This window comes from Nicotiana tomentosiformis, chromosome 1 (genome assembly GCF_000390325.3).
Source record: "Nicotiana tomentosiformis chromosome 1, ASM39032v3, whole genome shotgun sequence".
NCBI classification, from domain to species: Eukaryota; Viridiplantae; Streptophyta; class Magnoliopsida; order Solanales; family Solanaceae; genus Nicotiana; species Nicotiana tomentosiformis.
Window position 1 is genome coordinate 14744291 of NC_090812.1, and position 14390 is coordinate 14758680.

A 14390-nucleotide genomic window follows, 5' to 3' on the forward strand; every position below is an offset into this window, starting at 1 on the left:
CATAAAGATTAGTATATATATATATATATATATATATATATATATATATATATATTTATTTATTGTGAATAAGATATTTTTTGGAATTAGTACTAGTATTGTGTTTTTTTTCCGTCCATCAATTAATACTATTGTATTTACGTTTTGGCCGATCCAACCGGCGCAACTAGTCAAAGTAAGTAACATAACAATGTGGATGCATTGACTAGCTGACCATTGCCGCTATTATCAAATCATTTGTTGAATCCAAAGAATCTTCTCGTCTAGTACCATAAGTAAAGCCCCAGGCCCAATCGTTAAACCCAAGGCAACAATTTTACTCGCCGGCGCCGGCGGCGTACAAGCTGATCTGAACCGGAGATAGCTTCGGAGCTTTCAACGTTCCGTGTTCTCAATTGTTGTAAAAGTTCGGTTATGAGTTAAGGTAGGCGGTGGAAATGGAAAGAATGTTCAGTAAGCTTCGGAATTTGGACGCTTACCCTAAAATCAATGAGGATTTCTATAACCGTACGCTTTCCGGCGGTATTATTACCCTCGTCGCCTCTTTAATTATGCTCGTTCTCTTCGTCAACGAGCTCGGTACGATTCCAACATTCTCATCTCAAATGTTCCTTTTTTTTATTGATTTGTTAATTAGAATGAAAATAGAACAGACTTGACGTAAAGGATTTGTTTAGTGGTACCAATTAGTTTGGGATCGAGGCGTAGTTAATTGATTGGTTCTCTATTTCCATTTTGTTTCCAATGGCTTTAGAAACTTCCAGAACTACAATTTGGTAATGTGATTTGTACATTTATATGATTTATGCTGTGCGTCATTAGTTGCTTTAGGGAAGTGTTATGTGTTGCTTCAGAGGTGGATCAAGATTTAAACTTGTCCTGTTTAACCCCTAAGGTTCTTAACGCTGAACCCACTGCACTTTCAGAGTTTCATATTTTTTTTTTAAATTCTGTGGATTTCGCACATATCTATGCTCTATGTTAAAAATACTGGGTCTAACAACCAAGGCTACTGTGTATAAGCAAGGGAAATGATTGTCCATTATTACACCTATCCCATCTCTCCTAAACTGGTTAAAAAGGATTAGTGGAATACTGGAATGTAAATAGAGGATACTATATGAATGACTGCGGCTAGCTGTGAGATTGTAGTTTTTGATAAGGAGCTGTGAGATTGTAGTCACGGAACATTGTTATTGAGTTTTTAGTGGTAAGTAAGAGAAAGAATCTCTTTATTGAGTAGGATTGAAGTACATGAATCACTTTTAATTTGTGGTGGGGTTTAATGGGATTGACGAATTATATTCTATATGAGAAATAGGTAACAGGCTTACGATGATATTGAGGATATTTTTCTCTCAAACTCTCACGTAAATGTGCTGCATCATCCAAGTAAGTTATTGTGTTGGCGTTGCAGTGCAAAGTGGATGGAAAAAAAATGTAAATCACTTTTTTTTTACGCTGCAGATTTACTAACATCTTTAGGCAGTGGTGTGTTCACTATTGGACATTCATTGGCTACTCCCAGTATGGTGTTAGTAAATTTAACAAGCTGGAGGTAAGGAGGATTTGAGCTAGATGAAACACCATGGAAAGCTGGCCTGTTATGATGTTCTTGAACGATTTGGAATGAGCGAAATAGGAGGATGGTTCAATGTGAAGACTGAAGAGTTCAAGAGATGTAAAGAGTTCATTTATATTGTTGGTGTAAAGAAAGATTTCTTTTTGCGTAGAAGGCTTGGTAAGAGGTCAAGAGTAGCCTACATAAAGGTTAGAAAGATCCAGAGTAACCTGCATATGGGGGTGGAGTGAAAATTAGCAGTCACCTATTATTTTTGCATTGTCCACTTGCTAGGCAACTGGGGAACTTGTTTTTGAGCATGTTTGGGGCCAATTGGTTGATGCCACTGTCAGTGAATGATCTTTTCTGCTTCTAGATGGTTTGTAACTGCAGTAAGAAAGATCTGAGAAAGATTTGGAGAACTCTTCCAGCATGTATATGTTGGATTTTACCAAAGGAAAGGAATCAGAGATGTTTTGTGGGCAAAGTTAGAGCTGTACGTATATTAAAATATAGGTCTTTATGTTTAGTGATATCTTGTGCTAGTTAGAAGATGCTTCCGAGGTAAATAATAACATGATAGACTTCATTAGTTCATGACAACATTGATATTTTGTATAAGAGGACCCCATTTTTTGTAATTCTCAACGCCGGCTTAGTTTTTTTTTATAAGGTAAATTGTATTAATCAAAAGGGAGAGAACTTCCGTATACACGAAGTATACCAAAGACGTAGAGAATTTACATCAGAACATGATTCTCTACAAAAAACGCCCAATCTTCTATACAAGTAGGGGCTAAATGAGTGCACCAAAAAGCGATCAAAGATAAAAGACTATTCTTAAGATGTGAAAAAGAAGACTCAATCTCCTCAAAAGCTCTCCTATTTCTCTCCCCCCATACTACCCACATGAGAGCTAACGGGGCGAACTTTCACGCTTCTGCTTTCTTCTTCTACGAAAACCGCCCCAGCTATGTAACATTTCCTTTACAGTGCTTGGCATCACCCATTGAACACCAAAAAGATTCAAGATTGCCCTCCACAAAGCAGAGGACACAGGGCAATGTAACATAAGGTGATCAACTTCTTCCCCTGAGCTTTTGCACATGTAGCACCAACTAACAAGTGTAATTCCCCTCTTTCGGAGATTTTCAGCAGTCAAGATCACTCCCCTTGCCGCTAGCCATGCAAAAAAGCACACCTTCGTGGGCGCCCTAGGAATCCAGATCGAGGAGTATGGAAAAGTGACTTCCTCTCTCACCAACATACTCTGGTAAAAGGACTTTACGGTGAATAAACCATCGCCACGCAAGCCCCATCTCCAAGAGTCACAAGATGGCTGAAGCCTCTGTCTTGCCCGTATAGCAGCGCCAACAAAACTTGGAGCTCCGCAATCTCCCAATCTTGCATGTTCCTCCTGAATGAGAGGTCCCATACTACCCCTTCATGCTCCTTGCGAATCTGTTGGACCATCAGTTCTTTCTGGTTTGAAACTTTGAAGACGTGGGGGAAGGAGACCCTGAGAGTATCCTTTCCACACCACCTATGATTCCAAAAGTTGATTCTCCTTCCATCTCCCACCCTGTAAGTGATGTTGCCACTGAATGCTTCCCAATTCTTCATGATGCTCCTCCACATGCCACACCCGAAAGGTGTTGTGATCGCCTTGGTCCTCCAACCCCCTCCCGTTGAGTCGTACTTTTCTACTATGACCTCCCTCCATAGAGCATGCTCTTCTACCTCGAATCTTCACAATCACTTTCCCATTAAAGCTCTGTTAAATACCCTAAGATCTTTCACTCCAAGTCCACCCCACTTCTTTGGGGAAGTGACTGTCTGTCAATTCACTAGATGAAACTTTCTAGTTCCATCCGCCGCATCCCACAGAAAGTTCCTTTGAAGTCGCTCCAATTTTTCTGTGATGCTCACCGGTGCTTGCAACAGTGATAAGTAATAGGTGGGCATACTCGATAAAGTGCTTTTGATAAGCACTTCCTTACATCCTTTTGACAAATACCGTTTCTGCCACCCTGCTAATTTTTTTTCAACCCGCTCGATCACTGGATTCCAAACCGTAGTATCCTTATATGAAGCGCCCAAAGGGAGGCCCAGGTAAGTAGTGGGAAGGGAGCCCACCTTGCATCTGATAACACCAGACAAGGCATCAATATTAGTAACCTCACCTACCGAGAAAATCTCACACTTGCCGATGTTGATTTTGAGTCCTGATACTAACTGAAACCACTGCAGGACCTGCTTCAGGTAGGTCAACTGATTCATGTTGGCATCACAGAAAACCAGTGTGTCATCCGCAAAAAGCAAATGTGAGACTCTTCGGGCACTGAGCACCCCAATCGGAGCTGAGAATCCTCTCAAGAAACCTCCGCCCGCCGCACGATCCATCATTTTGCTCAGAGCATCCATCACTAGAATGAATAACATGGGGGATAGGGGGTCACCTTGCCTGAGACCCCTGGAGCTGCCAAAGAAACCACACGGGCTACCATTAACCAGGACAGAGAATCTGACTGAGGAAATGCAGAACTTTATCCATCCCCTCCATCTTTCCCCAAACCCCATCCGCATCATAATGAAGTCCAGGAACTCCCAATTGACATGGTCGAAAGCCTTCTCAAGATCCAACTGGCATAGTAAGCCGGGTTCTCTATTTTTCCTTCTGGAGTCTACAAGTTCATTTGCCACCAAGGCAGCATCCAGTATCTGCCTACCTTCCACAAACGCATTCTGGGAGGACGAAACAGTCATGTCAAGTACCTTCTTAAATCTGTTGGAAAGCACTTTAGAAATAATCTTGTAAATGCTCCCCACGAGACTAATAGGCATGTAGTCTCTGATACAAGATGCACCTTCTTTCTTAGGCACAATAGTAATAAAGGAAGCATTGATACTTCTCTCGAAAACACCATTCGCATGGAAGTATTCAATGGCTTCCATCAACTCCCCCTTGATGGTGTCCCAGAAGAATTGAAAGAAAGCCAAGGAGAAACCATCAGGCCCGGGGGCCTTATCACCAGCACAACTCGACACAGCCTCGTGCACCTCCTCCTTCTCGAAAGCCCTTTCTAGCCACTCGTTGTCTCCCTCCCCTATATGGTTGAACTCTATTCTCCCCAAAGTCGGCCTCCAACTAACTTCCTCTTTATATAAGTTCTTATAAAACCCCGCTATTGCCCCTTTTACCTCCTCCTCTCCCTCAATCCTCACCCCATCCACAACTAAGGACTCTATGAAATTTCTCCTTCGATTTGCGACCGCCACCCTATGGAAAAACTTGGTATTCGAATCCCCCTCCTTTAATCAGAGCACCCTCGATTTTTGCCGCCAACTAGTCTCCTGAGCTATTGCTAACTCGACTATTTCCCTCTTAACCTCCCCCAATCTCTCTTTCTCAGATTCGTCTAACTACTCTGCCCCTTCCCCTCTGTCTAAATCCCCCAATTCATGCATAAGCTCCCTTATTTTAACCTCTACCCTCCCAAAAACCTCCTTATTCCACCTAAGAATATCTCCCTTGAGCAATTTGAGTTTCTTCGAAAGACGGTATGAATGTGACCCTAATACCCCGTAGCTTGTCCACCATTCTTTCACGTTGTCACCAAATCCTAGCACTTTCAACCACATGTTTTCGAATCGGAAGGGAGCACGCACCCCCTCCCTCTGCATCCATCTAGCAAAATAGGCAAATGATCTGAAGTCAACCTGGGTAAAGGAATCTGCAGCACATTCGGCACCAGCTCATCCCATGAGGGAGATGTCAGGAATCTATCAAGTCTAGAACTTGAGTTGGAATCCTCCGCCCTGACCCAAGTAAACCTTTCCCCTGACAGAGGAAGGTCAATGAGAAAGTGATCATTGATGAAGTCAGAAAACTCCTCCATGGCCCTCGAAATCACACTACACCCTAATCTCTCCTCCGGGAATCTAATAGTGTTAAAGTCTTCCCCTAGAACCCATGGAATGTCCCATTCCCCCATAATATTGGCCAGTTCCTCCCAGAAAGACACCTTGGACCCTTCCCCTACCGGCCCGTACACTCCCCAAATCCCCACTCCGCCCCACTCACTCTATCTTTGACGAGAGCTGCCAAAGAGAAAACATCCTTCCTAATCTCCTTTACCTCCAAGCTTCTATCATCCCACATAAGTAGAATGCCCCCGGCACTTCCCGCTGCTGGGACCCAGTCATATTTCACCCAACTACCTCCCCAGACACTTCTCACGATCGCATCTGACAAAACTTCCATTTTGGTCTCCTGAAAACAAACTAGGTTGGCACCCCACTCCCTAACTCCCACTTTGATGATGGCCCTTTTGTTTGGATCATTCATCCCCCTCATATTCCATGAAAGGATCTTAACTTCCATAAGCGACAATAGCCCCCATTTCCCCACCCCCCAGCCGAGGTCCCTTTCTCTTTATCACACACTCGCCCCCTTCTCTGATACACCACTACATCCCCTAAGTTATTTTGCTCAACACCTTTACCCAACTCCCTCCTTGCACCATCGTAAAGAGATTGTTGCTCAATCTCCCTCAACAGTTCTAACACCCTATCTTCCTTCCCTTCAACAGAAACACCTAGAAACTTCCCAAAGTTTAATAGTTTATCCTCCATCCAGAAAGACATATCCCCTCCTCCGATCCTTGACGAACTTGGGCAGGCTTCTTCTATATGTGCCCTTTCCTTGCTACTATCAGAGGAATACAAGACCATAGCATTGCTAGCACTAGGAGTTTTAACCTCTGAAAGGGTTTCACCATTTCTTTGAGGGTCAGCAACCTCTGAAATTAACACGCCGCTGCTATAGGAATGTCCAGAACCATCAATAGTGTAGCATGGTGGAAGAGAGCATGGAACCCTTGGCGGCATATTAACTGAAAGTACTGGTCTGACACTAACATCAATTCGGGCATGCTCAACAATCACCCCAGAAGAAGAAGAAACTTTAAGTGTGGCCTCAGCACAACTAAGCCCAGGAGCAGGTGAGGGGTTGATGGAATCGGGTCCATTAGAAGCGGTGGGCCGTGGATTAACAGCACCATCCATACCGGTTCTGCCCCTGCAACAACGACCATCGTAGAGGGGCACATGTCACTAGAGCTCGGTGAAGGAGTGCCACTGTGTGAAGCACCATGGCCAGAGGAAGGAGGAACGACTGTTCCCATATGCTTAGGAGCCTTATCATGCGCAGCTTGAAATAAACTGGGCCCCTTAGGATCAATTCTAATGGAATTGGGGAAAGTTGCCGGAAAAGGCCACACGCGCCGGCGCGTGGCTGGGATCTCGCCGGAAAGACATGCGAGTTGGCGGCGCGTGAGGGCGCGGTTGCCGGGGGAATTTACTGGGGTTTGGTCGCGGGGAGCTTGGCTCTTGATGGGTGTGGTGGAAGTTTAGGAATAAGAAGAGATAGAAGAGGCTCGGCCATAGAAAGTACTGTTGAGGCATGCATTAGCAGACCTAGGGTTCTTGCTTACTGTTTGTCTTGGGCTGAGCTGGGTGGATGCTGGACCCGGTTCCAGCAGACCTATGTAAATAATTTTTTTGCTTGCTTGGGAAAAGAAAGAGGGGCCTACTTATGTGAGTGTACATTTATGATGACGTGCATATGTTTTGCACCATTTTGGTGATTCAGTACGACCGAATTTGACTTGTCAAACTTTTTTTTTGTCCAAAAAAGATGCAACTATCATCTCGAAATATGTTGACAATTGGCTGAAGTACTTTCAAGTTTTAAGAGATGAAGATGATTGGAAGTTTCCACAAAGAGAAATGTTTAATCTCAAAGATTTAGGGATTATAGTCTCAAGGTTCTGGGGATTACCATTTACCACCACTCAGCTTAAAAGCTTAATAATTTTTTGATAGTTAGCTTTAAACATAAGATTCAATGGTCAGCTGATGTCCTACATGGATAGCAGTTTCTGACAACTCTTAAACGTAGATGTTCTTTTTTTCCCCTTTTTCTTGGACCTTTCACTTTTGTGGACGAACTACTACTTTTCTGCTAAACATGCTACTAGGCATGAAAGGATGCTCAGAGAATCTTTTTTGATAAATACAGAGTTTCATAGAACTTGCAAAGGTTTTATTGTCCCTATTTGAAGAAGTATTTCATTTGCATCTACTATTACTTTATGTGTGTGAGTGCGTTAGTAACTGATTTTATTCATAATTTTTCTTAGTTTTAACCTTGTTTGAAATTTTTTTTGGTTCTTCAAAAATGTGAGTTTCTCTTTAAAAACTTTCCATGGTTTATAGTTGTTCCAGAATTTTTTAAACTTGAAGATCTTTTTTTTTAAAGTTATATCTTATGTGACTCTGAAGTGAAAAAGCATATATCACAGCATAGCTACTCCGTGGGTTACTTCAAAGCTCGAACACTCCCCTGTTCACATAACAACCAGAATTTTTTCTTGATTAAAAAAATGGCAACCAGAATTTCTTATTCATTGATCTTTTTCTTGCTTTGCAGGATTGTATATCCACAGTTATACTGAAACACAGCTCATTGTAGATACTTCAAGGGGAGGAAAATTACATATACATGTAAAGTTCACTGTCTTCTTAAGATGTCAATTAAAACTTCATAATATATGATCTCTGAGAGCATTTTTTTCCTTTCATGTTTCAAGATTTTATGCTTTCTATGAGAATATTGATTTTATCTTCGGCAGATATAATAGCTGAAAGCGCCTTTTCAAACCAGTATGCTTCAAAAAAATCTGCCCGCGAAACTTACGTTTTCTGTGGCTGCAGATGTAGACTTAATATATCTTTTGTTCTTCAAGCAGTTTGATATCACTTTTCCAGCTGTTCCATGTTCACTGCTCAGTCTTGATGCCAGGGATATTAGCGGAGAAGAACATTTTGACATAGTATGTGATCCACATAATCTTACATTTTTTTATTGTTTTTTCTTTTACTTCTACTATAGTTATTATGTCGCGTTTCTTCTTCTCAAAAACTCATGTTATTTGTTTCACTTCAAAAAACTTGCAGCGACACGATATATTCAAAAAGAGGATTGACTCCCATGGAGCTGTTATTGAAGTCAGACAAGATGGAATTGGTGCTCCCAAGGTTTGTTGGTGATTGATACTATATGTTTTGCAGTATTCCGCTGCTTATTTATCTACTTATTTGAACATGAAGGCCTATGCATTCATGAATGTTTTGCAATATTCCTCTGCTTATTAGTCCATATGATTCTGCTATTGAATTCCGCATTCATGATATAATACTTTGCTGCATTTTATGGTGTCAGTTATCTTAATGCTTTAGAGAATTGTGATGCCTCATTATGAATCACTTCCATGGTTATACCTAATGTCCTTCTATGGGTGTTGTAGTAAAGGGCAAGTATGCTGTGTAGCCTGGTGATTCAGATCTCACATTGTCCTGTTTGCTTTATTCTAGTTTAGATTTACTGTATGCTTATACTTCACTAACTGTATTGTTCTCTCTCTCTTTCTCTCTCTCTCTCTCTCTCTCCTATTTGTTCCTGTGTAGATCGAGAGGCCTTTGCAGAAGCACGGTGGCAGACTTGAGCACAATGAAACATACTGTGGTTCATGCTTTGGTGCAGAAACGGTACTTTTCAACTTCAGCTAGGCTTCTCTATTTTTTCCTTCAATTAGCGTAGATAGTTGCTGGCTTTTAATGGGTATTATTCTAAACCCATCCAAATGTACATTCCCAGAATGGTGAACATGAAGTTGTCATGATAACAAGGGAGAGAGTAGCCTAGTGGAAAGGGACATCCTCCCCCAACTGTGAGGTTGGGTGTCCGAGCAACCATTGGAGCAAAGTGGAAAGCCACTATTTGGCTTTGGGGCAGGAAGGTCTGGGTGCTGCTGTTTACAGTACTAAAAAACAAAAATTTCACGATTTGTTATGATTTATTAAAACTAATGAACCTTGAACTAGTAGTAAAGGGTATGTTTTTATCACTCTTGTCATTGCAATCACATACTGAACCACTTTTGTTGAGAATGAATCACCTAGTGAACCACTTTTCTGTCAAAGCTTGTTCAAAGCACAGAAATTAATGGTACCTATTAATTAAAAAAACCCAGAAAGGACCGAAATCATGATTAGATGGTGCTAGATCAGTATAACTACTTGGTTGACATGAGGGTGAAAGAATGGCCGCCACTATGAGAGTGAAATGGTTTTTATTCATTCCCTAAAATCGCTCTCTGGGTCTCATTTTCTGAGTCAATTGGTTTCTTGTTGGATGAAATTTTTGCTTCCTTGCTTTCTGTTCTCTGGAACGGAGGCTGCTGCAGCTGGTCTGTGTTTGAACTTTGAACTCTTATTTTCATTGACAGATTAGCTATTTGTCCCTTGTAAGAACATAGTGCCAAAGACTACATTCCATATATTTTACGTCTGTCTCCTATGTCTTTTGCAGGCAGATGATGAATGTTGTAATACATGTGAAGAAGTTCGTGAAGCATATCGAAAGAGAGGCTGGGCGATAACAAATACTGATTTAATCGATCAGGTTTACATTCATGTTCAAATCATACCTGCTCTTAATTAATCCACGATGGCCACACTGAATACAGAACATTAAGTACATAAACAAAGAGTAGGCACATTCAATTGCTTGTTGACTGTTATTAGCATGTGGCCGTTGACTTCAAAGGCAGAAAAAAAATTGTTGAAAAATTTGTCAATTTATTATTGTCAAGTCATTGACAAGCTTATTTCAACCAGTTTATTTTGTGTTAGCTTGTTGCTTCACCACCGTAAGGGGTTCGGGGTAAGTTGGAGACAGTCTAAATAAATAGTGAAAGAGAGTGCACAGTAAAATTGTTCAACACAATATAGTGGGGAGGTAGAAGTTTTTATTTTGCATAGTGGAGAGGATGAATAAAATGGAAAGCAGCAGAGGACGTGCTAATAGTTTTATTATATTTAATTATGGCAGAAGGATATTATTAACCTACTTATTCATCAGTGGTCATTCTTTTTATTATTCTGATGTTGCTTATTTGATATTTTAACTTGTAGTGTAAAAGGGAAGGTTTTGTCCAAAAGATTAAAGATGAAGAAGGTGAAGGATGTAACATCCATGGATCTCTAGAGGTCAATAAAGTGGCTGGGAATTTTCACTTTGCTGCTGGAAAAAGCTTTCACCAGTCAAGCTTTCAACTCTTCGAACTGATTGCCTTACAATCAGATACTTATAATGTAAGATGCTTTCTAAAATAAATTACTTATAAAAATAAATTGTTGTCTTATAATTTTGATCTATTTAGGAATGTTGACCAACACTCAATTAACATCTTTTTTTATGTCATACAGATCAGTCATAGGGTAAACAAGATAGCTTTTGGCGACTCTATTCCTGGAGTTGTAAATCCACTTGATGGGTAATTTCCTTACTCTCTGCACTCTACTATGTATCGCCTTGTGCTCCTAACTATAGTTCAAGGTTAACTTGCAGTTTCCTGTGTATCTTGAAGTTTAACATGCATTTATCAACTTATAATGTCAAGCTTATTTACAAATTGCAATTAGCACTTAGAAGATGGAAGACCTTTCAGCTTAGATCATTGGTTGTCCATGTAATTACAATTTGACACATTCATCTTTCTATTCTTGCTGAACAGCGATGTTTATTATATTTTCTTTACGTCTATCACATACCCTCGATCTCCTTTTCCACCCTCTCCCTGGGGAAAATAAAAAATGGAGAACATATCACTTCCTTTCTTATTTTATCTTTTGCACTTGTATATTGCCTGAGAATTTTTGGTTCTTTTACCTTTTAGGGTTCACTGGACGCAGGAAGCACAGCATGGAGTGTATCAATACTTTCTAAAAGTCAGTGTTTGTGTGATATAGCATTCTTCCTTTCTGCTTCTTTCTCCTCCTGATTTGCATGCATATGTGTATTCTTGATAAGTGTGCATGTGATGTTGGAAATTGGCTCGAGGCAGAGAAGGAAATAAAGTAACATAATTGAAGTGAAAAAAGGACCATGTACAGGAGAAGCATGGCAACTCAAGATTGTAAATATCAAGTTTCTATGAACCCAAGACTCTTCCTTTAAGTGTACGTAAAGCTGTGGTAGGATTTAAAATTATGTAAATAATTGTAAATCTGGCTACCAGCAGCAGTTTTTTGTGCCGATGAATATACTGTTACCATTCTCAAAAAAGAAAAGAAAAGAAAAGAAGAGTAAATAATTCAGTAGTTTTTAAAAAATAATCCACATGGCTGAACTTGTTGCATAAGTGAAGCCTTAGTTTAAGACCAAAAAGTGCACTGTAAATCTATGCTAATTGCGTGTCATTACAGTGTTTAATTAATATAAATAATTAATTAACACCTTGGAAGTAAATCTTAGTTGCTATTGTAAAAACTAAAGAAAAATAGAGGAAGCAAAATTTAAATGAATTCATTTTCATGCTTCGTGGTCTGCGAATGTTGTCTTGCCGGCAGTTGGCACGAGTTACGTCAAAGACAAACACCAACTGTTGACAGAGAAAAGCACAACTGTGACACAACAGACGAATATCTTCTACCTATACTGTGATTTAGATGGAATTAATTGGCAAAAATCAAACTTTCTGTTTTCAAAGCTGAGAAATAAGAGTTTGCTCAGCATGTCTGCTGGTGTTTCAGGTGGTCCCTACAATATATAAAGGTTTTAGAGGCCGTACTATTGATTCAAATCAGGTATTTTGTAGATCTTTTTGAGGTGAACATTCTTTCTTGGATTTTTGTCAGTCTTTGTAATATGAAGGACATTGGTTATGTATAGTTCTCAGCGACCGAGCATTTCAAGAGTTCAGAGATGGGTCTTTTCCAATCACCTCCCGGAGTTTACTTCTTTTATGACCTCTCGCCAATCAAGGTAAAATCTCCTGCATTTTTCCCCTTTTATTCCTCTTTCTAAGTTATTTTTTTAAATTTATATTAGTAGGGCTCGGAAGTGATGGATTTGAATATAGTTGGGAGGAGTTTCCCTTCTTTATTATATCATTAAAATATCCCAATTTGAATAATCACAATCATGAACATGCAAGCATGAAAGTGAAAGCTTCCAATGCGAGACTACGGGATATTTGAAATATGGTTAAATGGTAAAAGTAGCACAACGCAGAATGTGTGATAGCCTGGTAAGGCACATTATGAGTTTGAAACTTGCTGTGAACCAAAAATGATTAAGGGAAGAGGGGTGCGCCTATTATCCACCGAGTTTTGAAGCCTATAATAGTGCAGTTATCGGTTATTAAAAAAAGAGAACTAAGTTTTTTTTTCTTCAAAAATGGTTAGATTTTCTATGGGACAAGGTGGATTATTCTTCCAATTTGGTTACTTGTTGCAGGTGACTTTCACGGAGCAGCATGTGTCATTCTTTCATTTCCTCACCAGCGTTTGTGCAATTATTGGAGGTAACTCATTGTCCGATATAGTATTCAGATGACCTTTCTTGTATTAATGTTACTCGTGATTGTTGGAGGATTATGTCATTCTTTGACTTCCGAAGGGAGGTAGAATATGAAGTTCTTAATTTTATGCCCCCGAGAAGAAATCAGGGGAAACTGGACAATTGGAAGATCTCTTTTGAGCTGCTCTAGAGAGGTTTTGCCCCCTCTTCCAAAATGTAAACAGGAATTGGTTCAAGCACCAGATACCAGTTTTCCCATCATTGGGAATTATGCTTGATTTGCTTTAAGCTTGACTAGTTACATTGCTTTTTCAGTTCTCTTCATAAATTGTGAAAATGGTAAATCTGAAAAAGGGCATATATAAAAATGGGAGAATGTCTATATTGTTTCAAGCCATCTTTCTTTGTGCAATTTTCTCTTCTAGAAATCAGATTTTGCTTTTTATAAGATCTGGCAACACTTCATTGTGACTAGGGTGCTAAACAGAATTCTGTCCCCAACTTTGTTTATTGAAAATTTGCTTTCTGTTTTGTTTCAATCAACAGCGTCTTAAGTTGTTGCTCTGGTCAACCAAGTGGTGAATGTTCATTTTTTTAAATCACTTTGTTCTTTGCTTGCTTCTCAGTGTTAATTTCGTACAACCTACAAGATACTTACATCGTCTTATCATTTAATTCAGGTGTCTTCACAGTTGCTGGAATAGTAGATGCATTTATTTACCATGGTCAAAAGGCGATAAAGAAGAAAGTGGAACTCGGGAAGTTTGGGTAATGACACTACTGCAAGCTAGCGCTTTATCATTTTCGACTTCGACTTCAGGTCTTCAGCAGTAGCTAGTGCATAGTACTGGATATTTGTTCATTTCTCTCCATCCTCGGGCCTTCTGATGGTTTTGTTTGGTTATTTATTATGTATAAGCCTTCCAACAAAAAGGAAGACATATGCATCAGTTTCGAAGGGTAAAATACGTTAAGAAGGGCAAAATTCCACAACTGCAGAATATGAATAACTTCTGTAGTTTCTGCTGCAACTCATTCTCATTGTGCTTCGTATTTCACCTGTGAGTTAGATGATCTTAGGTATTGTACTTCTGTTCAATTGATAGAGATGATCTTTTTTGTAGCTTGGACTGAATTTTGCATGCCGAATTTTCTCCCAGAAACAGAGTAAATTGTAATTGTTGAGTGGTATAAGTTGACTTTTGTCCACTGAATTGTATACTTTTAGGATGTCCACACGAGCCTGAATGTTAGCAGCGTAGAATCGGCACATTGATTCATAAATGCAAGATTCTTCGAGAATGCGATTTTCAGTTTTGTACTTCTTGGTACATTCAGTCATGCAACTAAGCAGCAAATCTAATCGAAGACGCTTTAGAAATTAATAAATCAAAAAGAAAA

The 14390-nt window shown here is 39.8% G+C and overlaps 1 protein-coding gene across 1 annotated transcript; it reads left to right on the top strand.

Moving 5' to 3' along the window:
• The first annotated feature begins 188 nt into the window (after nucleotides 1–188).
• Nucleotides 189–14203, top strand: LOC104112839 (uncharacterized). The gene is made up of 13 exons (XM_070177743.1): nucleotides 189–579; nucleotides 8055–8128; nucleotides 8374–8457; nucleotides 8582–8662; nucleotides 9092–9172; nucleotides 9996–10088; nucleotides 10601–10780; nucleotides 10895–10962; nucleotides 11365–11416; nucleotides 12221–12274; nucleotides 12360–12452; nucleotides 12927–12993; nucleotides 13670–14203. The coding sequence occupies exons 1-13, from the start codon at nucleotides 438–440 to the stop codon at nucleotides 13759–13761; spliced, it is 1161 nt and encodes a 386-aa protein (XP_070033844.1). The 5' UTR covers nucleotides 189–437; the 3' UTR covers nucleotides 13762–14203.
• Nucleotides 14204–14390: the final 187 nt, after the last annotated feature.